The sequence below is a fragment of the Denticeps clupeoides genome, chromosome 5, assembly GCF_900700375.1.
Source record: "Denticeps clupeoides chromosome 5, fDenClu1.1, whole genome shotgun sequence".
In the NCBI taxonomy this organism is placed as follows: Eukaryota; Metazoa; Chordata; class Actinopteri; order Clupeiformes; family Denticipitidae; genus Denticeps; species Denticeps clupeoides.
The window spans coordinates 5,865,901-5,893,508 of record NC_041711.1 but is presented as its reverse complement, the minus strand read 5'-3'; the positions used below and the strand labels follow the sequence as shown (position 1 = coordinate 5,893,508).

The 27,608-nt window shown below is 41.3% G+C and overlaps 3 protein-coding genes and 1 pseudogene across 5 annotated transcripts in view; all 4 read left to right on the top strand.

The window, feature by feature from the left end:
- The window catches only part of hivep3b (HIVEP zinc finger 3b), a 79,500-nt gene extending 75,223 nt beyond the window's left edge, over positions 1 to 4,277 (top strand). For all 3 annotated transcript variants that reach the window (XM_028979763.1, XM_028979761.1, XM_028979762.1), the window contains 4 exons: positions 396 to 571; positions 883 to 984; positions 1,746 to 2,395; positions 2,682 to 4,277. In XM_028979763.1, coding sequence (XP_028835596.1) covers positions 396 to 571; positions 883 to 984; positions 1,746 to 2,395; positions 2,682 to 3,395 — 1,642 coding nt within the window. In that variant the 3' untranslated portion in view covers positions 3,396 to 4,277. The remainder of the gene's footprint in view (positions 1 to 395; positions 572 to 882; positions 985 to 1,745; positions 2,396 to 2,681) is intronic.
- A 4,321-nt stretch (positions 4,278 to 8,598) lies between these two features.
- On the top strand, positions 8,599 to 11,744 carry LOC114791062 (endothelin-2). Its single transcript, XM_028981582.1, has 5 exons — positions 8,599 to 8,693; positions 9,438 to 9,588; positions 10,256 to 10,372; positions 10,908 to 11,069; positions 11,255 to 11,744. The coding sequence occupies exons 1-5, from the start codon at positions 8,630 to 8,632 to the stop codon at positions 11,307 to 11,309; spliced, it is 549 nt and encodes a 182-aa protein (XP_028837415.1). The 5' UTR covers positions 8,599 to 8,629; the 3' UTR covers positions 11,310 to 11,744.
- An 8,222-nt stretch (positions 11,745 to 19,966) lies between these two features.
- On the top strand, positions 19,967 to 20,085 carry LOC114791418 (uncharacterized; annotated as a pseudogene).
- Positions 20,086 to 26,742: 6,657 nt separating this feature from the next.
- Positions 26,743 to 27,608, top strand: part of phactr4b (phosphatase and actin regulator 4b) — a 40,622-nt gene continuing 39,756 nt past the window's right edge. The window contains exon 1 of the mRNA XM_028980795.1: positions 26,743 to 26,875. The gene's annotated coding sequence lies outside the window, so the exon portion shown is untranslated. The remainder of the gene's footprint in view (positions 26,876 to 27,608) is intronic.

Below are 27,608 nucleotides of genomic sequence, written 5' to 3'. Positions count from 1 at the left end.
ACAGCGCAATTCAATCATGTTTTCTAAATATTTCCCAGGTGTAAACAGGTGAGAATATGTGTAAGTAGTGGGAACCAGATGGCTGGATGTGACATTAACAGAAATTGTGAGAACCATTAAATGAAAGCTTCATTGGTGAGTTTTTTTTCAACTGCAAAAAGTTAGGGTAATTTAGTGAAATGTTAGTCACCCTGCAATATGCAAATACATTATGTACCTTTATGAGTCCAGTGCCAATGCCTAGTTTGCCTAGGATGTTAGCAGCCTAGTGGGTAACATACACATCTATGAACCAGATGACCACAAACCCTCTAACAACTGATTGTAAATGGGGATAAGGGTGTCTGTAAATGTAAATGAAGCCCACAGAGCACCTCTTTCCTTCTCCTCTACAGATACAAGTCCAATGAGGAGTATGTGTATGTGCGCGGCAGGGGCAGAGGGAAATACATTTGCGGCGAGTGTGGCATTCGCTGCAAGAAGCCCAGCATGCTGAAGAAGCATATTCGCACTCACACGGATGTTCGGCCCTATTCATGCAAGCACTGCAACTTCGCCTTCAAAACCAAAGGTTTGACCAGTGGACCATTTCACAACTTTTTTTCCAGGAAGATGGCTGCTGGATTGCCGGTCTGTGAATTTGTTCTCTGAACTGATTTAATTTAATGACATTATAGTTCTAGGATGCATCGCTGATTTGTCTGAATACTTACTGAATTTTCACATCATTTATGGAAGATTACCACCCCTTAGTCCGTAGAAATCTGTAATATTGTTGTTCATCAACATCAAATGCATGCAATCAAATGAAATACTTTTCAAGAATCAGCTGTACAGTTCAGCTGGTTAAAAATGGATGGACTTGCACATATCACCCTTTAGGAAACCTCACCAAGCATATGAAGTCCAAGGCTCATGGAAAGAAGTGCCAGGAGATGGGTGTGTCTGAATCCTCTGTAGATGAAGGGGAACCTGAAGATGCAGGTAAGTCTAGCATCACTTTAAGAATTTTGTTTGGAGTCTCATATGGTGCTTCTATTATTCTTGAATTTGAATCCTGTTATACTCCATCATCTCTACCATATATACCATATAATTCTTGTCAGCAGCCACATTTGGTCATCCCTTATGCACAGATATTGTAGCAGAGACACAGAATGGAAGCATTACCATGCTTTCTTCAACAGCCTTACCTTAGACAGGATACAGCAGGGCAGATAATATTAGCCCAAAAACTTTGAATGGGAATATAATCAATTAATGTGAAATCAAACTCAAATAAAACCAACACAAACCGTTCTGCTACTTAGAGATTCAGACTGATGCACTGTGTTCTTCAAGGTTTTAATGGCATATGAAGAAGCACGACTACAGCACCCACATCATTAAATTTAGAGACGTGGGTGAAAGCTGCCCATAGTTCTTCTGTTATTGTCCAAAGCAAAAACTTCATACACAGGAGCAGAGCTCCAAGGCCACTCAATTCAAGCACTCTCATTCAGAAGGCTGTAAATACAGTACCTGCATGAAGAGCACTATGACTTAGAATTAAAAGCTTTTTTGGGTTTCATATTGGAAGAATGGTATGACTGCCCTGTGAATGTAAACTAGTTTTTCCTGTAAATTTACATCTGTCTATGTGCTTTCGTATGCAGGCTGCATTCCGTCTGAAATTTCAAAATTTTAATTTAATTAAGTAATAGTACTATTCTATATGCACTAATGCTCTCCTTCATTCCCACTAGGGGGCAGTGAAGAGCATGTGCTTGGTGCAGAGGAACAGGAGCACCAGTTCTCAGATGTTGAAGAGTCAGAAGAAGATGATGACTATGAGGAAGATGATGACGACTTCTCGTCCCATGACGATCCTCCTTCGTGCTGCTCAACTGACACCCGTCCATCAACAAGTGGTCACTCTGACAGTGGCCAAAGTTTATACCAGGACCCTGCAGACCTACAGGATTCAGAGTCTGAACCAGGCCCCAGCCAGGAATACCCCTCATCCAGGAGACCCTGGACAAGCGGCCGCACCCCATCTCCAGGAAACAAGAGGGCGCTGTTTTCCCGAAGGCATTGGGAGGCCTCACCACGGGGATTCTCCCCAGGCAGTGAAGGCTCCCCAATCCGTAGTCTCTCACCCAGACTTCAGCTATCCTCGCCCAGACAGCACCTCTCACCTTCCCCTGAGAGAGGTCCATCCCCATCCTCAATCCAAACCCTGTCACCCATCAGGCCCCTGTCTCCACTCCGGCCCCATTCCCCTGGCCGTTACCGGAGCTCCAGAGCTCATCTCTCCCCAGCGCCCCTCAGGGCTCACCAACACAGACACCGCAGCTCTCCAGCACATCTATCCTGGGACTCACCCAGTCCACAGGTGTCCATCGAGGCACAGGAGGTGGGTGTTTATTCACTATAAACAGTTATGTGCTGTACAAAAATGTTGGACACCTTACACCAATATAGTGAAGTGTGTTTGTATGAGCATTAAGAAGAAATTAAGTTATTTTGGTAGACCTTTTTTACATTTAGCATACCATGTAATTAGAACATTTTTTGTGTTCTGCAATGTAGCTGTCCTGAGGCTGTTTCCTGAACTGCCTGCCTATATGTTATTTGTAATAATGTGTATCAAATATTGTTTGTAAAGCCAAAATTTTAAAGTCCTCTACCTCTTCCTTTAGGAGAGATCAGGTAGTGCACGGCAGGGGCTGCTTTTAACTGAGACTGGCCTAGCTTCCCCAACCCTATGCCTCTTTCCTGGAGAGTCCACACCACCTAGTACGCCGAGGATTGTGGACCACATGTTCAGTCATCTCCCGCTACACTCCCAGGACCAGGCCAGGGTGCCCTACCACATGATCCCCATTGGGGGTATACAGATGGTGCAGGCCAGGCAAAGAGCCAAACTGGAAAGGAGTTCTTCATCTACTGCTTCATCTCCTACCTCTCCAAAAGAGGACATCTTGCTGTTCCAGACTAGGAGGGACCACCCCTCCAGAATGGTCATACCTGGGACAAGTGGGATAAGAACTCAAAATTTGTCTGAAAGTAGCAGCCAATCAGTGCTAAGTACCCCTCGCATGGTAACCTCACTTCCCACACTTAGCAGAGCAGAAGAGCACACGACTCATAAAGAATATGGCAGCTCACACACTTCCTCAGAAGAGACACAATCGCTAATGATTGAGAAAAGTGACCTACAGGCCACTGGCTACAGCGAAGGCCCAGGCGGGATTTTTTCTGGTGTGGAGGCAATGCCCATGTCCTCCACTCAGAGAACTAGACAGTCATCAGAGAAGGAGGAGTCTCCGAAGAGGCATGGCTCAGTGGCTGCAGATGGGGATCGAGGGGAACACAGTGCAGCTGAATCTGGTCACAGCAAAGACAGTAAATAGTAAGACATCTTAACCCCATGTGTTCTCATTTATGCGCTATCTGGCTTCATTTGTTTTGATTTTTTTGTAATGCTATTCTTTGTTTTTTATTTTTTTGTTGTTTTTTTATACATTTTTTCAGTACTATTCTTAACTTAAATGTTTGTTCTGCAATATTCAGGATTGTAATATGATGCACTTTTGTCTTTAAGATACTTCTATACATTTATCAATTATATCCCTTCTGTGTCTTTGTTGACATTGCAGTCTTAAAATATATTTGAACATGTATGTAAAATGATTACAAATAAATTTGTAAAGCGATCAGTACTTCAATAGTACATTCAAAATTTTCTGTGTCCAGTATTACTCAATTATAGTTATTTGTGCCTTTTCTGTATGGGTTTATTGCTTGAAGTGTAGATAAAAAAAAATGGCTGTGAATTTTTTTTTCCTTTAAAAAATATAGTATAATTTTAGGATAAATTTAAGTTTAATATAGTATAAGTGTTTAAGTGGAATTGTTGTTGACAGGAAAATAGAATTGTCTTTTTTTTCTTTTGTAAGACAGAATAAAGGGATACAAAACAGACTAGTTTAGAAGTTTTATAGAGGAGCTTTGCTAAGCAAATGCACTGAAGTCTTATTTTTAACATATACGATCTTATGTCTTTGTAACTTTTAATATTCAATATTTATTGTTCAATTTTTAAAAAAAAAAAAAAAACAAGTTCTGCTTTTTGTTTAGCAAGTTTTTTTTTTATGTTTTTTTTCACCATTTTCTTCAAAAACTTGAATATGAATAGCAGTGAGGAGATGGGCTGGTACAGATCAAATTTCTTGTGAATTTAACACAAAGTAAATTTCTACTTTCTCCAACCAATAAATGAGCACCAGACATTGCTGAACTGTTGTGTCCAATTTAATCAAAAATGTCTTATATAACCTCTGCTGGATCAATAATATGTTTTCACTTGGCACTTGTTTTCATCTTTCCAGTAGAGGGTGCACTTTGCTTATTTCAAGTTTATTGTCATATGCACAATGAAATTCTTACTTGAGTACCATCTCTACAGACAAGAAAAGGAAGACATAATAGTGCAACAATACCAAAATAACCGTATCAAAAGGGTAAAATGTTCTGTTCGTGTGTGAGTGAAAAGTGAAAAAGCACAGTGCAGGTGACTGCAGTCCTCCGCTATGCTCTTTGTCTTTCTGAGACAGTGCGTGATCTAAATGTCCTTTATTGTTGATGATCCTCAGCGCTGTCTTTGTCATTTCTAGCACACCACTGGTTCCCAGTGAATCAGATATTTCTTAGACTTTTATTATAAAAGTTCATTTATATTACAAAGACATTAACCCATGAAAAATGTAGAGATTAAAAGCTAAGGTATTCACAGCCCTCCAGAGGTTGTTTCTTTCCAGATAAGCATTGTGAGACTATGTAGGCAAAGTCTACACCTGGAAGACTGTCATGTTTCCTGAAGTGTGGTCGGGTGCATTATCCTGTGGAAAGAAGCCATGGTCGTTTGCAGGTAGATGGCCTATGGGAAGGTAATGTGTCTGAAAGTAACATTCACATGACTGTAGGAACCATGCCTTCTAAGTAGAACATTAACTAGAGCATCACACAGCCTCTGCCGGCTTGTCTTCTTCCAGTGAATGCATCCTGGTGTCATCTATTCCAATGCAGACACACCGGCCTGTGTTCTGGTGCTGATCAGCTTACAGTTTTCCACAGCTCTTCTCAAGACACTGTCTCCTTCCTTGGAACACATTTAGTAGGTACTAAACACAACATACTGGGAGAATACTGAGCCAGTTGTTCCGTCTTTATTATAAGACTGCTTCCAACATCAATAGCTGCTCCATTTCTGTGGAACATGTCCCACCCCTTGACAGGCTCCATTGGAACCAGACAATCAATGTTATTCACTTCAGCTGTCAGTGGTTTTCATTAAATGATCTGTCCCTGTCCATCGCCGAGTGGTATGCCACTGGCCCCAGTATTATCATATTAATCTGCAAATGATGTGTTGACAAAACGGCTCCATGCAAGGTCTTAACAGCCTTTCTTTCTTCACTTCTAATCTCCCCTCCAGTCTGATCCACAGTTCAGTTGATAGACTCTTCTTGTCTAAACCATGAGAACTTACAGAAGTTTAGATGTTACAAAAATTCTAAAGGGATTCTGGGCAAAAGAAACATGAAGCAAATCATGTCAAGCAATATGTTGAACTAAAGATAAAATGATTCCATGTTCTATTCTGTTCCACTCACAATGATTGAACATTAACCCTCTGCTCGTGCCCGTGTGTGGCACAGTGCCACCATCTCCTGATGCATTTTACTGCTTCCTGATGCACTCATGCAATGTTCACTGGAACATAAAATGATAAAAAAAGGTTGTCAGGATCAGTCCAGTGCCTGTTAGCCTGCAGAAGAGGGTGCTGGGAGTGACTGCTCTTCCAGCACCCATCTCTGCTCCCTGAAGGCCATCTGTACGGGGTCTATTTTTGAAAGCATGTCTTTCACAATGCAAGGGAGGACTGAGGGAATAATTAGCCTGATGTCTGCCGAGACAAGCAGGGAGGCTGCAGAAAGAACGATTAAAGACAAATAACAATTTACAGAAGAGAGGCTGACTGCGGGAGGGGGAGTTGCTCCTTTCATTTTCTTTTTTTTATTTTTAGTGGTATTCAGTAGCATGTTAGTTCATTTTGTATTCTGCCTTCCATCTTCATGTGCTGTACATAAAACATGCTATATTCAATCAAGACTACAATAAAATCATATTTCCTGTGATCCCAGATTAGCTGAATATTTATATCACTCTTACTTATGTGTTGCCAGGTAAGCAAAATCAGTCATCATATAAACAGTAATATTTAGTCCCTCCCAGAATTCCCTCATCAAATCATAATATGTGTTTTGAAGCGAGAGTGTGAACGATGAAATGTTGTAATAACATAAAAAAAGAATAATTAATATTTGATCATGTGATCATTTTGCCATAGCAACCCTCAAGTGTTGTACTCAACAATGATAAAATGATGCACAGTAAACCAAAAAAGGCTTGTAAATGTTTGATAGTCTTGTCCTTTCATAAACCTTTCTTTCATTGTGTTATGTAACCAGCCTCTAATTTCTCAAAGAAATAATTTAATTTTAGCATATTTGTTATCTCTGTAGCAAGATCAAATTTCTAATTTATCAATCAACAAAACTAAAGGGAAAAATATTTGATTTGTGATTTGTTAAAATTGAGAAAAGCAGCAAGTAGTTTGATTTGAAAGAAAGTGAAGTTATTGTCATTGTGAGACACTGCAGCACAGCACACGGTGACAAAACGAAATGTGTCCTCTGCTTTAACCATCACCCTTGGTGAGCAGTGGGCAGCCATGAGTGGGGACAGTGCTTTGCTCAGTGGCACCTTGGTGGCTCAGAATTCAAACCGGCAACCTTCTGATTATGGGTCCATTTTCCACAATCAATATAATTGGTATGATATATATCTTATTGTTCTGGCATCTTTGCCTCATCATTTAATGTTTAATAATTACATACATTAATCCAAACTCAGTCTGAATGTTCACTGTATTGTATAAATATTTGCTAAAATGTAAATCATTATTTTGGGTATTACTCAAATACAATAGTCATTTATATAAATATTTGGTTTAGATAACTTCTGTTCCTTGATTTGCTCTATGCTGATATTATTGGCAGACATAAGCCAATGATTACTCAAAATTTTGGCATAAATTTTAATGTGGTGGTTGTTGTTTGTGTTAAAATTTCAGGCCTATAATAAGTTAACTATGATGAACTGTAGCATTTACTTTGTAGCATTTCCATATTAATATGATACCTTTTTTTTTTCATACAAATATTCCCTATCATTTTTGTACTTCTGCCCATTCTTTTGCTCTGCTCATATGGCACTCAAGCACTGACTGGTTTATGAGATCACTGGTAAAATAATTTTAAGATCACAATGTGGTTAGATTTTTTGCATATATTAAAGAGATGTCAGTAGTATGTCTGACCACAATTCCTCTGGAAAATCCAGGCCAAGAGTTTTTCAATGGACAAGGAAGGGGACTAGATTTGCAAAACCCCGTCCCTGAGGCTTGTTCCTCCCTGATTATCTGTCAATGTGGACTAGAATATTTGCCGTCAGGGAAATCCTCAACTTGGGCACTTTCTTCCGCAAACATCTTTAACATTGTGAATGAAAGAACCATATGGTGGATTGGAAATCTGTATGAGGTTACAACTGTATTTGATTATGAATCTGCTTAAGAAGTGTAATGATTTCCAGTGTAATGATATTTGTGCAAATACTGAAAATGTGCAGTATGAAAGAATGTACAGAATGTCAGTATAAAAAAGAGTAGATGTGGGTATTTATTCTATGCATTTTACATATTTGTGCGTTTTACTAATCAGTGAAGTCACCTAGTGCCTCTTCTGGTTCTGGTTCTATTCTGAAAATAATTTATATTCCTCTGTGACATTTGGCAACTGTAAATCTCTGGGGGGCAGAGGAAGTTATACAGCAATCGTGTCCTTTCACACCCCCACGTCCCTCAGGACATAGTGGGGAAGATCTAGCCCTCACTCTTTCCACAGGACCCCTGCTATCTCAGCAAATGCAAATCCACATCCAAAGTGTGCACATTAGTGTACATTAATGGAATTTACCAGACACTCTTATCCAGAGCACCTTACAGTCAGAAGTTACCGGGACAGTCCCTCTGGAGACACTCAGGGTTAAGTGTCTTGCTCAGAGACACAATGGTAGTAAGCAGGGTTTGAACATGGAACATTGTGGTCATTGTGGTGTAACCTTTTCCCGGTGACTTTTTCTCCACTGGGGGTGATGGTGAAAGAGACAGAGGTGGAGGATGAGAGAGGTTTCTGGGTAATTAGAAACATCCAGTGCTCACATTGTTGTCTTTTGCCTGTCTCTCCCTTGTGTATGGCCCAGTGACCTGTGCACGAAGGGGGCTTAGAAAAGATTCCTGGAATGTAATGGCCGCAGTTGTGCAACTGCCGGCTGTGGCGTGCCGAAGCCTTTGGAGGGCGTGGCCTGTCTTCTGTGATATCAGACCTTGGCAGGCCTATAAGAGAGCTGGAGCAGCAGTATGCAGGCACCTGCAGGCTCCTCAATGCTCGGTGCTGGCTGGGACTGTCTCCTGTGTACACAAGGATTTAAACAGCGCTCTCAGACAGAGACAAGAGAAGAAATGGCTCTGGCAGTCTACACTATTCTCCTCCTGCTTCTTGCTCTGTATCTAACTCTGCATGAAGGTAGGTTATAAAAAGCACCAAATATTAAAATCCTTTTCTCATTGACATTGGCATAAAAATCTGGGCAATGATACATCATTTAAATAAATGCAACTAATTAAATTTTCATTCTGCTGTTTTTTTTTTTTTAAACCTGCTCATTAGGAGACATCACAAGGCACAGTCAATGACAAGGGTACTGTGCAGTCTTTATCAGGATAAAAAGAGGCTTGCACTTTGTTTTAACAGAGAAATTTGTGATCACATGAAAATGCAAACACACCTCGAACTTTATGTGTCCAGGTGCAGTTAAGTTGGACCATGAGCTGATGTATTACTATTGTGCTGGTTCTGAACAAATATGTGGACCAATTGAGATTTAGCTTTTCCCACAGCAGCTGTTTTATTTAACCTGTCTACACTATGGCTTACATGCCAAAGTGGCGCGAGCGCATGCTACTTTGTAAAGATCTGTCATGCATCCGTCATGATAGCGGTGAGTGACATTGTGATCACGGTCACCGGATCAGCCTTAAATATTGACATGGCCATATGAGACGTCTTTTTGCGCACATTTCTTGCACAAGCCCTTGCAAGTTCATTGAAGGGGCCACCATTTCTCTTTTGAATGCAGATAAGGGTTTGAGAGACTGGAGCTGGCAGACTGAAAAGTGGCGTTTGCAGTGTGTGTTTTCAGATTATGTTAGGGTGATGTGGGAAAGGCCCGGATAATGAAAACCGTTCTCTTCTTTACTCTTCCTCCAGCTTCAGGCTTACCCCTGTCAAGCCAGGAGGAGCTTAGCGGCTCTGCTGGGGGCTCCAAGGTGAGGACCAAGCGCTGCTCCTGCACCAACCAAATGGACACTGAATGCCACTACTTCTGTCATTTGGATATCGTCTGGGTTAACACTCCAAGGTGAGAATGCACACGCAGAACCTCCATATGCAAATGCATAAGAATGCATGTAAATACATGCCTACAGCCACATAAAAAGAAAAACTAACACAACACACACATAGATTTACACATGCTTGCCAACACAACACATGTGTGCACATGCATGCACAATGACCTGCATTTGCACACATACACACACACACACACACACACTTTTTTCAGTCATAAACACTCATAAATGCTAATCAAGTCATTGCACTTTAATCTTTCTTTGGGCAATTTTCTGCACATTATGACAAGCTAATGTTGCCAGAGATGTGCATAAAAAAAAGCTGACTCAGAAAAGGAGGAAAATTGAAAACAAGTGAGTCGAAAGAAAAAGGGAATAAAATACCAATTCATTGACACTATCGAAGCCATTATATGTTATCCTTATCACATATTTATGGTGATTCATACTATTCTCATCTTGGCAGCTTATTTGTTGATGTGGCAGCCATCCATATCAGAACAGAAAAGATTGAAATGGTTGTAGGGCACAAGGTCCAGCAGGCCGTCCTGTAGGTGGTTCTTGTGTTATGAAAAGGGCCAGGTAGTGCTGACATAACGTGACCAAGGGTTTTCTTTCTCTAATTGTATCCCTGCCTCTCTCTCTTTCTACCCTTATCTCTGTCTCCCTTTGCAGTAAGACTACAATTTATGGGCTGGGGAGTCCCTTGAGTCGCCGCCGACGGAGGTCTACGGAACGCTGCACCTGTGTCCACCCTGCCGATCATACCTGCAGCCGATTCTGCCTCTATAGGTGAGGGAGTCTTTCGTCAGCAGCCATGTTCTGGGGACAGGCCCTCTGTGAAAATACCCACAGACTGCTGGTATTACTCGGTTTTATGTGTGCACCCAGGGCGTGCTCTCCTCTCCACATTAACAAGAGCCCCGGGCCAGTGAAGTAATCTCAGTCTTTGTGTCTCCACTGACTGAAAAAGACATTCCCTGAACAGAGGCATGAAAATAAATGTTGTTTCCACTACGCAGAAGGGCGTAAAGCTCTCTAGGCAACTGAATTGGGGATTTACAGTTGTCAAAACTGACAGTTACAGGCAATTACAGTAACAAGTCGAGATTTACAGTCAGAGTTGCCCAGCTGAGCTTCTGATAGCTGTATAGTCAAATAATATTTCACAGAAATTAAAATATGAAAAGCTACCCCCCCAAAATTCAAGAAGATGAGTGAAAAAAAGTGAAAAAGCTGTAAAGGAAGTTAATTTTTAACAAGCAAAATGTATAAACAATATGGGTCACATAATCATGGTCACTCACGATCTGCCTTCTCCATGCAGTTCTGAGAATCCTGCCTTTACTGTGATGAACCCATTGGAACCAGACAGGATGAAGGTGGAGGTGGCCCAGAGCCATGTTTTGTCCATCCCGGAACGCTCAGACATGGCAGATCCTGATGTGTATTTACACACAGACCAATCACAGACCCTGCCTTTCATCAAGTGAGATTAATAAAAAAAATGCTCTTGGCTTGAGGCCCATTTCAGCAATGTAATATGTAATGGAAGTTAATAGTAAATGTTTTATATGTGTAAATAAACCATACTATTATACATTTTTGCCATTAAATTACCTGAATGTTTTGTTTCTGCATGAGCTTTAAACTCACATTTACTTGCCTTCACAGGAAACTAATGGAGACCAGAGCCTGGCCTATGCGGAGAGAAGCATCACCTGAGTAGGTGCTCCCCTGGGTGCAAAAACACACATCCAGATAAAGAAAAGTGGAATGAAGATGAAAGAGGGGTGCGAGCACAAGAACAAACGCCCTGAAGAGTGGTCCAGCTGGAGAATGATGCTCCACAGTGCAGGACCATGAGATATTCACATGAGGCTGTGTCTAGACACAGGGTTCTGGAAGAATACACAGCGTACACTCCACAAATTTACTCAAAGTGGTAAAAGATGACTGAAGTGGCCAGTGGCACATGGGTGTGAATGAAGCTAGTTTCATGGGGCCTTCTGTGGGACTACATGTAGTTAGCTGTCCTACCTCGGACAGTGGCAGGCTGATATTATATAGAGGGATAGAATATACTGGAGCAGAGAGCAGGAAGAGAATATTCAAGAAAGAAATATCAGCCAGGAAGTATGACGATAGCTCTATCTGATTCTCTGGAACTTGTAGTCAGTGGTTAAATAAAGACTAAATATATATTTAGTTTTTCTGTGACATCAGCTATCTGTCCACAACATAACCCATATATCAGATCAGAGCTGTGAGAATGTTATCACCTCTCCAGAGAAACCCCGCCGAAACCCAACCCTTAGAACTAATCATACCTTTTGAAGGAAGGAGTAGTTGTTGTTATATATATGATGAATGTGGGCTTGAGATGCAGTGGTGTGAGCAGTTTGTTGTGGCAACAATGTACAGGAACAGGACTTGGTAAAGAAGAGCACTGTTTTTTCCATGAGTTCAATGGAAATGGAAATAGCTTAGAGCTTCTGAGCAGAAAAGGGCTGGTCGGCTATTGCATGTGTTACACCTTGAGTTATTTCAAAGAATGGCATTGGGGAGGGAGGGTCAATTTGACCCTTATGACTCTTGTTTTGGCTAAGGAACACATTTTTCATTCATATGTGTTCTTTCATGTCTGATGAGATTTCAATGTGAGACATCCACCTTCAAGATGATTCTCAGATGTTTATTAATGTTTGTTTAAATAATGCTTTCTATTCTTTTTGGCCACCTAGCAAGCAATGTTCAGTGGCATATATCTTTACCATCTTATCATCTCTAGAATTTTAATCAGACATGTTTGCATTTACTCATTTATGTTTTATGAATTTGTAAAAATAAATGTTCTCAAATAACTGATCTGTGATTCAGCAGTCTGTTTCCTTTACATGTATTTAGCTTTTCTGAATTTCAGTGTTGTTCACCTTTTCAAACCTTCATCTAAGCAGAAGTGTACGCATCAGATATAAACTTATTAATAGACTGTAAGTCATAAAATATTTTGTTTTCACATACACCCCTATGTGATTGTATTGATATTAGTGGTAGTACAGTGTGGGACATTACGTATTTTGTGTATACAGTACAGGCCAAAAGTTTGGACACACCTTCTCATTCAATGTGTTTTCTTTATTTTCATGACCATTTACGTTTGGTAGATTCTCACTGAAGGCATCAAAACTATGAATGAACATGTGGAGCTTTGCACTCTCTTGGCATTCTCTCGATGAGCTTCAAGAGGTTGCCACCTGAAATGGTTTTCCAACAGTCTTGAAGGAGTTCCCAGAGGTGTTTAGCTCTTGTTGGCCCCTTTGCATTCACTCTGCGGTCCAGCTCACCCCAAACTATCTCGATTGGGTTCAGGCAGGTGACTGTGGAGGCCAGGTCTCCACTTTTTGTTAATTCCACATGTGTTCATTCATAATTTTGATGGCTTCAGTGAGAATCTACCAATGTAAATGGTCATTAAAATAAAGAAAACACGTTGAGAAGGTGTGTCCAAACGTTTTGGCCTGTACTATATATGTATATAGTATATATGTATATTATATATGTATAATTTAAAAATTGGAGTACACTCATCATAAATATTAATAAATACATAAATATCATTGTAATTAATTTTCAAACTGTTATTTTTACAGGGTGAACCATATCTAAAGTCAAAGGAATCAATATTATACATAAAGGCTCAAATACATATATGCATACATACAAAATATTATTTTGTTAGAATGGCCCTTCGCAAGCAGCACCTCAACCAAAGACGTTTGGTAGTCATCAACTAGCTTCTTGCATCATATTGGTTTGGTATTTGACCAGTTCTTGGCCCTGACCCAGCTTTTACTTACAATCCACAAATTTTCAATAGGTCAGCCTCTTGAAAAGAGATCCCAAAAGCTTACTGTTCACCTGCTTTATTCCACAACAATGTGTATGTGTGTTTGGAGTTATGGTCTGTTTGGAAAAAATTGTCCAATTGTCTAGCACACAACGAAATCTGTCCTCTGCTTTAACCATCACCCTGAGTGAGCAGTGGGCAGCCGTGACAGGCGCCCGGGGAGCAGTGTGTGGGGATGGTGCTTTGCTCAGTGGCACCTTAGCGGATTTTAATTCGAACCGGCAAACTTCAGATTACGGGGCCGATTCTTTAACTGCTAGGCCACCACTGCCCCTTTGATTAGATGTGATGTTTAACTACTTGGATGTTGTCTGCGTTCATAGTTCCAGCAAAACAGCTTCAGAGCATGATGTTACCACCACCATGCTTGACAGTTGGTCCAGTGCTCTTGGGTTTGAAAGCCTCAAAGAGAGATTTCATCTTATTTTTAATATAAGAGAGCAATTGAGCACCATTGGTTTGAGCAAACAAGGTGGAAGGCAATTTATATGAAGGGAGTTACCACACAAAATATTTATTTTTTTATCTGTTCTAGATTAATTGCCCAAGATTACAGCAGTTGCTGTACAGATGCTGAGTAATAATACATTGAGTCGGGCATTACACAAGAATTCCCACTAATTTCATAAGTTCCAAATCACCCCAGGACATGACTGAGGTACAAAATAATGGCATGCAAGGTCATATAAACTGTAATCACTAAGAAACAACGCTGTTATAATTTTATGACAAACAGAAATTAGCCATGGTAAGTGAATATGGAACCTCAGCAAAGGGAACCCCAATGGATCTTTGCAGCAATTTAACATTTACAGTATTAATCAGATGCCTTTATCCAGAATGACTTAACATCAGTAGTTACAGGGACAGTCCCCCTGGAGCAATTTAGGGTTAAGTGTCTTGCTCAGGGACACAATGGTAGTAGGTGGGATTTGAACCTGGGTCTTCTGGTTCATAGGCGAGTGTTACTCACTAGGCTACTACCACCCAATTTTCTCTGGGATTATTTAAGTATTCTGATTCTCACTGCCTTAAGTCTTTTTCTGCAACCACTAGGTCTAAGTTTTAGCTTTCACTGCACATGCAGCATAAATGCTTTGTAAGGGTGAAATAATTGTGCAATAATTCTGATGTGCAATAACATGTAACCCTACTCTATTCCCTATTCTAAATCCCTACTCTATTATTCATTCTGCCCCTATGTATATAATCCTGGCCCTTATTGTATTGTATTGTATTTTTGTATTTTCCGCTCTATTTACTACATTCATTTCTGCACTGAAGGAGCTGCTTTTAATTTCATTGTACATGCGTATAGTTACAATGAAAGGCATTCTATTCTATACATACCATGACTGTCAAACTTACATACAGTATCTCACAAAAGTGAATATTTTCTTATATTTGTCCTTGGGACAACACTGAACATTTATTTCTTATTTAGCCAAAAATCAAAATCAGTTTGTCTCAATGGGCTTCTTTAATGGGCTTCTATGACACTTTAATACAAAGTAATTTTTTCAGTTCCTCAGAGAGTTCTTTGACACTAGGATCTATGTTGGACTACAGTGACCATGAGACAGTGTGAGAGCGACACCTGCCCCCATTCACACCTGAGACTAGGGAGGCATCCAGGAGGCATCCTGACCAGATGCCAGTACCACCTCAACTGGCTCCTTTCAATGTGGAGGATCAGCAGTTCTACTCTGAGTCCCTCCCGAATGTTCGATCTCTAAGGCTGCGCCCAGCCACCCTACGGAGGAAACTCATTTCGGCCGCTTGTATCCGCGATCTCGTTCTTTTGGTAATTACTCAAAGCTCATGACCATAGGTGAGGATTGGGACTTAGATCGACCGGTAAAGCTTTGCTTTCTGACTCAGCTCCCTCTTCACCATGACTGATCGATTGAGTGTCTGCATCACTGCAGAGGCTGCCACAATCCACCTGTCAATGTCCTGCTCCCTTCTTCCCTCACTCGTGAACAAGACCCCGAGATACTTAAACTCCTCCACTTGAGAACAAAACCAGTGAAAAAGGGCAGCCCTTGCAGAGTCCAACCCTCACCGGGAACAGGTCTAACTTACTGCCGGCTATGCGGAACAAGCTCACGCTCCTCTGGTACAGGGCCATCCACCCCATACTCCTGAAGCGCCCCCAATAGGGTGCCCCTGGGGACATGGTCATAAGCCTTCTCCAAATCCACAATACACATGTGGATTGGTTGGGCAAACTCCCATGCCCCCCATCACCCCAGCAAGGGTAAAGAGCTGGTCCACAGTTCCACGGCCAGGACGAAGAGCACATTGCTCCTCCTCAATCCAAGACTCAACTATCGACCGGAACCTCCTCTCTACTTTGGAGAGGACCTTTCCAGGGATGCTGAGGAGTGTTATCCCCCAATAGTTGGAACACACCCTATGGTCCCCTTTCTTGGGGACCACCACCCCAATCTGCCACTCCACCGGAACTGCCCCCGATGTCCACGCAATGTTGCAGAGACATGTCAACCATGACAGCCCTACAGTATCCATAGCCATGAGATACCCAGGATGGATCTCATCCACCCCCGGGGCTCCGCTGCTGTGAAGCTGTTTGACTACCTCGGCAACTTCTGCCCCTGAGATTGGACAGTCCATACCCAGGTATCTCAGCCCTGGTTCATCCTTGGAATGTTGGTGGGATTATGGAGCTCCTCAAAGTATTCCTTCCACTGCCCAACTATAGCCCCAGTCAATGTCAGCAGCTCCCCCTCCCTTTCTCCATGGCCAAACTACTCCCACGCCCAAAATGTTTCCTCTGCAACTGCCACTGCTGCACCCCGCTTGGCCGTCCGGTACCTGTCTGCTGCTTCTGGAGACCCACAGACCAGCCATGCCCTGTAGGCCTCCTTCTTCAGCCTGAACGCTCCTCTAACCTCTGGTGTCCACCAGCAGGTACAGAGGTTACCGCCACAACTGGCACCGGCCACCTTGCGACCACAGCTAGCAACACTCAAGAATCACAGAGCGGAACAAGGTCCATTCGGACTCAATGTCCTCCACTGCTCTCGGGACGCAGTCAAAGCTCTGCCGGAGGTGGGAATTAAAGGCCATCTTGACAGGTTCTTCTGCCGGGCGTTCCCAGCAGACCCTCACTATATATTTGGGTGTGCCAGGTCAAACCGTGATTTGAAACTATATGAAAATGAGACTTAATTTCCTCTAGTTTAATCAAGCAATTATTATGTAGTATTTCCGCAATATTCTTCAAATTTCAGAATGCTTGTGGTGGGTCATTGATATGGTAGGTGATATGGTAGGTTGGCAGATGGCTGGGAGAAAATTATGAAGCAATCTTCGGACACACTTTCTTTAAAATGAAGTGGAAAAGAAACCAGAATATGTGTCAGAAAAACATGGGGAGAAATTCAGCACCTGTTATGGATGTAGATTCTACAATGCAACAACAATATAACAATAAGATAACCTTGTTTTAATTGTGAAATGGGTTTTACTAAAAGGAAATGGTTTTGTCTGTTCTACTAGTTACTTCTACTATATTGACAGTATTAAATATATACATTTACAGCATTTACCAGACGCCCTTATCCAGAGCGACTTACAATCAGGGACACAATGGTAGTAAGTGGGGTTTGAACCTGGGTCTTCTGGTTCATAGGCAAGTGTGTTACCCACTAGGCTACTACCAGCCCTATATAAGTAAGGCTGCACGATTTGGGGAAAAAGACATATTGCGATTATTGAGATCAAAATTGCGATATGCGATATGATAAAGGACACTTGCTTGTATATCAATGAAAAGTCGCATACTAATAGTGAAATGTTTAATTTCAAAGTGAAACATACAAACTACTTATAACAACCTGAAATGCCCAGTGCTTTCAAAATACAATACTCTACAAAATTAAATAAATCACAAAAAAATATTTTACATTACTGTCGAAAGACAAACCCTGGTAAGGCTAAACAACTGTTTTGATTATATTTGGCCATTACAAAATCCTGTATTATAGTTCTTACGTTTAACCAAAACGTTGTTTGGAGGCTGACTTGAACACAGGAATGCATAGCTTCGCTAGCTTAGCCTAGCTTAGCTAAGGTTAAGACTTATAAAACGGGATTTTATAATGGCCAAATATATTCAAATCAATTGTCCAGCCTTACCTATGAAATGTAATCCCCCTGGATCTGGTTTGGAGTGTACAGCGGTTTGTACAGCCCCAAGCAGCACAAGAGTGAGGCATTTTTATGCACTTCTCTCCATAGACATGTATACGCTTCACGCCACAACAGAGCCTATCGCAATATGGCGGCGACGTTGATGTACGATGCAGCGCGTCATGCGGCGTCTAACCATATGTCTCCGAATCGAAAGTCATGTGACCAATCACGTCACATCCGACTGAAGTGAGACTTCAGTCAGTTCGCAAACTTTGAGGATGAGAGAATGGATCGATATGTTGCCGATCCAATCAATGTACTAATCATTTTTAAATCGCAGCTTTTTGCGTTCATGTAATGACACAGACTGACATCGCGATTACGATTGCGATTAGATTAATCGTGCAGCACTATATATAAGTATTACTAATAAAATTGTCATTGACTCCAATTAGATTTTTAGATGTCATTAGTTTATGTTGAGTAAAACTAGACTAAAATTGTCATGGATAATTCTGAATAAAATATACCTAAAATGCCCAGACATATAGTCAGCTGAAACCAGGTGCTTATGGCCATACCAGCATGAAGCAAAGACTACACTTAAAATAAAATTAAGACAATCTGCCAAAAGAAAAACTACTTAGGGGTGTACTCACGTTGTAGCCTAAAATCACAATCTCATGGGTGTTACAGCCAATACAGATTCTGTCAAATATATGTGTATTTTGTTACTTTAAAGGGATAGTAAATTGACATTGTCATACAATCTGTACACTGAATACTTTACATTGTATCAAAGTGTCACATCAATGGTAAATATATATAATAAAATATTTACTAAAATGTGAGGGTAATCACTTTTGTGAGATACTGTATATAAAACTAAACCTCTAAAATCTATTATGTACTTACAACAGTCAACAATCAATTTCCACATGCACAAACTATTATTTTATCCTGAGAATGTCCTAAGCTGACCCACTGACACTTTGATCCATTGTATCTATGAGCTGCTCACTCACGGCAAACATTTTCAGGTGCACCGATGACCATTTACAACACAGGGAAACAGGATGTCTTGCACGCCTTTCCCAAAGGAACTCAGGAAAAGAGTGTATGAGGGTCAATGGGAAGAAGTGATATAAAGTAGATGATGGGTGATTAATTATTATTAAACACAGTCTTGTTCAGCCCATGTTCTTCTGGAAACCTCACATCCACATATTTGATGTACAAAGATGTAAATAACCATAATTGAGGTGCACACAATTAGTTTGTTCAGATTATTCCACTATTTACTAAAACAAAGCAACAACACTACAGAATAATTTCCTGCCTCCAGCTCTACTTCCTTGGTTGAGGGATTCAACAGTTACATAATTGTGGAACCTCCCATGCAAGATGCACAACTCACAACTTGACTCCCCCAACTGATAATGGAATAGAAAATCTTTATATTTTTCTCCAGTACGTAAAGTACACACACCTAAAGTGAATGAAATTTTGCAAGAACGCAGCAAATCCAACCTGGGACGGAAAGCACTAGATATATAACCAATAACACACCCGAAACTCAGTATACGCCTGTATGCTATATGGACTAGAGCTGTAAATCTTTGCTTGGGTCAAGTTGGGTTTGTACTCAATTTCTATCATTTTAGTCGGGCTCGGTCAGCAAGCACAAACTTTCAGGCTACAGAACCTATCCTTTTCATATGATTTGCTGCTTAAATTTTGTTTATTGGTAAACATGTTTTGCATTTGTTTTATAAAACGTTAAACATTTTTGATTATATCATTTGATTTGCAATTCTCAGTCACCGTTGTCAGCTGATGCATTTTAATTTTCATGAGAGATGCAAAAATGAATGCTGAGAAGGTGAAATGGAGGAAAGCAGTTGGTGAATATATTTTAAACCTGCTCAAAAACCTCCAATTGATTCATTGTAATTAATCTTTCTTTTTTTTTTTTTATGTGTGATTGCGGGAAGGAATTGGGATTGGGGGCTCCAGTCTAGTCTTGGACAGGCAGGGGGGGCTTCAGGGAAAAAAGGTTGGGAAATGTTGCTGTAGATGGACACAACTGAAACAGAAAGAGTATTAGTATTACACTCAATCATAGATGAGACCAGAGTAACAAAACTGTAGACTATCAGATTTTAAAAGTACCATTCAGTTAACCCTGAGTGAAATAGGTGTACAACTGCCAAGATTTCAAAGCCGCTTCTCCTCTGTTGTCTTATAAAAGCCTGTGTGATTTCAGAACTGTTCTCCTGTTTGGACTGCTATTACCTGATCAAATTGGGTTTCCTGCTTATGGCTATACCAGCTGAAGAACGCCCAATCTCGTCTGATCTTGGAAGCTAAGGAGGGTTGGGCCTGGTTAGTACTTGGTTGGGAGACTGCCTGGGAATACCAGGCGCTGTAAACTTTAACAGGGTAGTGGTGGCCTAGCAGGTAAGGAAGCAGACCCATAACCAGAAAGTTGCCGGTTCGAATTCCTGAACCACCAAGGTGCAACTGAGGTGCCACTGAGCAAAGCACCTTCCCCACACACTGCTCCCAGTCCCATGGCTTAGCAAGGGTGATGGTTAAAAGCAGAGGACACGTTTAGTTGTGTCACCATGTGCTGTGCTGCAGTGTTTCACATTATCAGCACTGTTTAATTTTTTCCCTTACTGATGCCATGTCTGGCAAACAGTAAGCCCCCACACCCTTAGTTTGGGATTTGAACCTGGAAAACCTTGTAGTTACGGGTCTGTTTCCTTACTCGCTAAGCCACCACTGCCTGGCAAGGTCATTTGGGGCCATTTATATACAAGCTTCTTCCTGCATTTGCAGTAGTTGTAGTTGCTTCCTGCAAACACTACTACATTTGTAAATTGTTTCTTGCCTACTTTAATGCCCTTCTTGTGCATGTGGGTAATAGTAACTTTCTCCTACTATATAAACATGCTGATGGTCCCTTCTGCCTTGCAGCCCATATGCCTGCTCACAATGCAGGCTTGAGGCAGTGTGTTTCAGCACATGCTTCACCTTGGGAATCCACAGGTGCCTTGTGTACCACACAACATTTCCTGCTCTGTTTTTAACAGTTGTCTATGAGCTAGCAATTTTTGGGGTTACAACTGTTGACACTAGTACTAGTACACTAGTATGTAGGATGCATGCATACATAGTTTTACGTTTGTCACTCAGCTCATCAGGAATATACTGACATTCCTGTCAATCAACAAATCATTAAAAAAATTGAAACATGTTACATTTCTTTCATGTCTGACTTTCTTGTGGCAGGGCTTTGACACTTTTGGTCTATTTGAATAGGTGGTTCTTACATAATTCTACTGTACTTTCCATAATTAATGTCTTTAACATCTGACTGACAAAGGGTCTGTTTCCTCCAGCACCCAAACACCTTTCTCCTTTTAAATTCCCTCTTCAACCAGAAACCTTCTAATTTCTCCAGACCATCATCACTTCTGTTTTGACCCACAATTCTTTTTTTAAATGTTATTCCACCAGTTACAGGACAATGTCTACATAAAAAGGCATCAAATACTTGTTGGAAAGTCCCACTACAGCTCCAGTAAAACAGAGTCAGAATGGAAAGCGTACTTGTCTATACACAGCTGGAATGAAGGATCTTACATCACAGATTGAGCACTAAATCATTTTAAACTGCCAGCATAGCTTGAAGAGATGTATATCTAACAGTCTTCTGTGCACCACACTGTCCATTTAGTTCAGACTGCTGGCTTTGTGTGCTTTGCTGTGCATTTCGTTCATCACCCTTCAGCCTTACCAAATGCCAACAAACCCCCTGCAGACCACAGGCCTCTGGCAAGTACCTAATGCTTTTTAAAGATCATTTCACCACTTTAAAAGGAACACACAAAACCTCAAACCACTGGCATTAAATGCCCCAAGAAAGCAATGCATTAAATAACCGCATTGGCACAAGCTCACACAGACTTATGTATGACTAGTAAAGGTAATGTTTAAAGTTTATACATTAACTAACAGACAAATGGATCAATATTAAAAGTATTTAAAGAATGGCAAAATGTCTGAAAACCGCCCATGAAGGCTGGTAACAGTCCTCTGCTGTCATAGTGTAGTGTTATCAGTGAGTTATCATGCAGAAGCTGACATCAGACTGTTTTAAAGGAATTAAAAAGGAATTTAAAGATTCCCCTGACTAAAGTTACCATATCACCCTCAGAGGAGACACACAAGTCTTCAGTCAGAATTGTACACCATCATATGGGAATAGGAACACAGTATTTAATCAAGTGGTTCTGAGCAAAGATTTGTTTCTTATCATTTCATTTTATTTCATTATTGACTGTTCTAGTTTGCTATAATGCAAACTCTATCATTCAAAGTCCCTAAAGGGTAAGAGCACAGAAGTCATTTGTCGGTTCTGCCCCACCAATAAGCTAATCATTACATTGGGCCAAACAAGTTAACACTGTGGTCTGGTGCATGTTTGCACTTCCCTTGTAATCAGTTTGATCAGATTGCCTTTATGATCATAAACAAAAATCACTTGCATGACATAATGCTGAGGTTGATCTGTACATCTTTTCTCTCCATTATTCACCAAAGTGGCCTACATTGCACTGTCTTGAAAATGCAAACTGACTTTGCGTTACATAATTAGTTCATTTGTGTGCTGATGAAGTTGTAGACCTTTCGATTACTTCTGATAAAGAATGCTTTGTAATGATGAATAAAGCAATTTTAGTCCTCTCATACGTCAGTTTAAAGGTCAAAACAAAAACAAACAACTAGAAACCTTACTGCGGTGTCCTCATTTTTCTAGGCAAAGTTTAAAGAGTTATAAGGTGAGCAATGACAATAATTTGGCAGCACATTAGTTATTGTAAAAAAGGGTTTTATGATAGAATTTGCTTAGGTGGGTGCATATCAGTATGTAAGTAGGTTAAAATGTGACTGACAAGTTAACATGGGCGTGTCTCAATGGAACATAAACAGCATGTAAATGCGCAGCAGGAACATGTCCAAAAGAGGTAGATCGGTTTTAAATTTTGTTGGTTGTGGGCAGCAGGGTAAGTAAACCCTGTAATGCTGCTCTGAAGAAAGCCATTCTACTGCTGTGTCACGTTGCTGTAACTCAGGTGAGTTAGACTGAATTTCCCTTTGTGAGTCTAATGTGTTAAACACGTGACTACAGACTAGTAAAAATTAATATGAAGTATTTTTTTTAGCTGCCATCCATGCAATACCCCTATGTCACAAAAATGTGTGAGTGTGTGGCATTTCAATGTAGCACACTGCAGTGATGAAGTGCTGGACATCTGGTGGAGCTCGGTCTTAACGCAGCCAGTGTAAATGGCGACTTGTGATTGACTATCAGCTTGTAATACCCTAACTTCACACCAAAACATTTTAGGTCAAGTGTTACAGTGCTGTTGTCACGTCCATGCGGGCATGACGAGGCAGGTGAACGGAGAGCAGTGGCGAGAAATGAAGGACGCTATCACCTGACATCACGAAACAGGGGTTTAATAGTGAATCACAGGACAGGGGAGACTTCCGAGACGTTGACATGGGTGAACACGGAAAATAACGTCAAAGACCTAACAGCGAACAGAAACGAACAGGGCAGCTTTATACAATTAAACACAGGTGAAAATGATTAGGGAACATTTCACATGACAACAATGAAACGCCCCATTTCGGACTGGATCGTGACAGAATCCCCCCTCCTATGGCACGACCCCTGGCGGGCCAGACGAAGCAGTCCATGAAGGAGGGAGGAAAGTCAAAAACACAGAGTCTGAATGGTTCGAGTGGACAAGAGGAGTCGAACGGAATCGATTCGAAGAAAAAGATGAGATTAACAGCTGTGAGGAATGATAAATGAATGAATGAATGACAGGTCCAGTATTCACGATGGATGAGCGATGGTTCTCCAGTGCAGACGGCTTCGGGCCAGTGTGGTACCAGCACCTCATCCGCCGTCCGCATGCGTCCGCCGCTCCCTGTCAGTCTCCGGCTCGCCCCGCTGACTGGCCGCTCCTCACCTTCAACGCCGCCAGACACGGGACTGAGAGGCAGGGGTCGGGACCCTGCTGAACAAGAAGCCATGGAAGGCCAGGGACAAGGAAGCTGGCGGCGTCCTTCCGGCGAGTCGCGGCTCCTCCGATCTCAGCGGGGCTGCATCAGGTGGCGTCCAAATGTGGGTCAGGTCTTTCTGTCACGTCCATGCGGGCATGACGAGGCGTGTGCACGGACAGTGGGTACGGAAAGTATTCAGACCCCCTTAAATGTTTCACTCTTTGTTATATTGTAGCCATCATTTATGTAACTTTTTTCCTCATTAATGTACACACAGCACCCGTATTGACAGAAAAACATAGAATTGTTGACATTTTTGCAGATTTATTAACAAAGAAAAACTGAAATATCACATGGTCCTAAGTATTCAAACCTATTGCTGTGACACTCATTTATTTAGCTGTTTATTTCTTCTGACCATCCTTGAGATGGTTCTACCATCTCCATACCAAAATTAAACAATTTTATCAAATAGTTTCAATATAACAAAGAATGAAAAAGTTAAGGGGGTCTGTACCCACTGTACCCTGGACCATGTTCTTTTAAACAATATCGTGATATACAGATTCAGAAAAGCTCTCTGTCTGACCAATATCCTGCTTTGTTTGTGTTTCTTACCTCTCTGGCCCACCCTGGTAATCAGAAACATTGCATTAAAAGTCATAATTAATTTTGCATCAGCCTTATAAATATCATCTCGCCTTTCTAGAGCTGATGCTGACAGAGATGCCAATATAATTGTCAATATAATTGCATCTGTTTTTAATTTATTTGTTTAACTGCTAATGATACTGTTGCTTCTTTAAGAATTCGTCATGCCAAACCCACCTTGGTTAAACAGCAATGTAATTAGGCGCTCTTCCAGGCAGGCCCAGTGTAAATGGATGAAGGACTGGATGGATGTTTTGAGATGTCTTGTCGGCTGAACTTTTTTGGAGGGTGTGCGTCCCATTTCATCTGCTGTAAATGAAACACTGCATTTCAGAGAAAGAACATCATACTAACAGTAAACTAGGATTTTGGTAGTGTGATGGTCTGTTTTTTTTGCTGCATCAGCAAAAAAAACGATCTTTGGTTCTTCAGCAGGCCAATGATCCAAAACACTAGCAAGTCCACCTCTTAAAGTGAAGTGATTGTCACATGTGATACACAGCAGCACAGCACACAGTGAAATTTGTCCTCTGCATTTAACCCATCACCCATAGTGAACAGTGGGCAGCCATGACAGGCGCCCGGGGAGCAGTGTGTGGGGACGGTGCTTTGCTCAATGGCACCTCAGTGGCACCTTGGCGGATCGGGATTTGAACCGGCAACCTTCTGATTACTGGGCCACTTCCTTAACCTCTAGGCCACCACTGCCCAGCCAATCACATACCTCTGATTGGCTGAAGAAAAACAGATTGACTTTGGAGTGGCTTAGTCAAAGAGTGCTGAATCCTACTGAGATGCGTGGCAAGACCATATTTACCCAGGGTTTTTATCGATATGCTGTTAGTTACTGACTTCTGGTGTTGTTTGGCCTGTCGGCAGCCCTTGATTCCATTGACAATAATATACTTTTGTCTAGGCTGGATTAGTGGGTGGGAATCCGAGTGGTTTATTAATAGAACTTTCTCATTTGGAAACGGGTCTGTCTCCTCTTCCACTGCATACATAAATTATGATGTTTATCATTTTTATATGTTTCCACCTGGGTCCATATTTCAAAAACATGTCATCATTTTATTGCTATGCAAATGAAATATTCACTTACCACTCACAAAAGACTCTCTAACCTCCTGCTTTTACCAGCAAAAAATACTTGTTAGGGTAAATCCAATCGTATGTCAAACTTTTATTCTTTTGCTATATGACTAATGTAGCCCATATTGGCCTCACTCCACTGGATTCCAATACAGAATTAATTTTAAAATTACACTCTTGGTTTTTAAATCCTTAATTGGTGCTGCACCACCCTACCTGGCTGAGCTGCTGGTCTCAAAACAGTCATGACATTTGTATGAACCAGGAAGCTGTAACAGGATTATGGACACAAAGTGAACAAAACATGAATTTGAATTACATTGACAAGATGCTTTTATATTACCTGTACCTGTGCTACTGTAATTTACATAATTACATAATTTACTTCAGCACCGATCTCAGTTACCTGCATAGAACAAAGACGGTTATTGTTTACACTGTGGTAATCATATGTTTTTCAGACAGTGACTTCCTACACTAAAATGGCATAAGGGAACTGTTAAAAGATTTCCCCTTTTTTCCAACAGTAACGTGTAACGTTCTAAAACTCTGTTGTTTTCCACATCAAACTCACATATCTGAACACTCTGCCTGTAAAATGCAATAAGAGCAATATGATACATGGCAAAAATCTTCCAATTCAAACAAAATATTAAAATAGTATTTCTGTTAAAAGCGTCCACACGATGGCGCTGCAGTATAATACAGATCCAGGGGAGTTATCTCGCCTCACTAGGTCTCTATGTAAAAATTTGACATTAACTTCGAGCAACAATGAGGAGCACGATGCAAGAGAGGGCGTATGGCTCGAACCCTCCGTTTTTAATTAACTTGTGAATTTACATATACGAACGGGGCACCAGCTATTTTTGCTCCATTGGAATACAACACACATTACAGTCAGAGACGCAGCATCCCTGACTCAAAGGGAAAAGGAGGATGTAAAATCCGCAGAACCCTGAGTATCTGAAATCAGGCAATAGAGCCTTGTCGCTAAATTAACCACACATACGAGCATTTATGGAAGACAACCATCCAAATTTAACTGAATTCCAGTGTGTTGTAAAGAACATCAAAAAACATAAAAAATGCAATACTAAGACTAATTATAATGCATATTATATACATTTTTGTTGATATCTTGTATTTTAAAAGGGCTTCTGGGTAATGTAGTTTCCGGTGTACACCCCGCGTGCACCCCAAAATCCCGATGCGCGCAGTCCCGGAACTACAGATACCGACGTTCCGCCCGGCCGGCCGCACGGTTTCCGGCACATCCGTAAAAAGTTTCAATGGGCGGTATGGAAAAGTGAGAGGCAGCAAGCAAGCGGCGGCGAATGAATCCGTGCGTCGGAGGAAGAGGAGGGCGGCTCGGGAAGACGTAAGAGGGGAAGGTAAGAAACGTTCATTATTAGCTAACGGTCCCTCAAGCGAGTTGTGAGGGAGAAACGAGGACCGGTGATTAAACACACAATGGAAGTTATACGAAGCAGCTCTACGAGGCTCATTAAAATCCCGTGAAATATATTTTTCGTCTTTTATACTCGTATTGTTTTTCATTCCGTTGTTTGTTACTGACTGAATCATTTAGGCCTGGAGCTCGTAACAAAGTTAAACCAGATACAAAGGATGCCTGTGACGACAGGCAGCTGAAGAGCAGACAGAAATTCGTTCAAACTAATGAAGCAGAATAATAATGTCCATCCATTTCGGGTTTAAACGACTCCTGTGTCGCATGCAATTATTGATTGCTAAGCAAATCAGATTGGCTACGTAACGTCATTACAAAACGACGCTCGTCAGGTCAGTTGGACTCGTGTAGTTTGTTCCGTAGGCGCCGCGTCTGATTGCAGAAATAAGGACCGAAGCTGACGCTACTGCTGGCATTTCTGCCCGTCACATGGTCCTGATACATCAGAGCTGGAGGCATCGCATTGATCCACCGGTCCCCGCTCTCAAAGCTCCGGACGCGTCCCCCGTTTTTTACATTCGTGCTACGGTGTCGCAGGTGAGGTACAGATGCGACATGAAGCCATCCGGCGTGAGACGTGGGACTTCACCGATTTGGCTCGAATTAGGCGACTCCTGTCCACAACAGAACATTTAACGCGTGATAGTGTGTAGGTC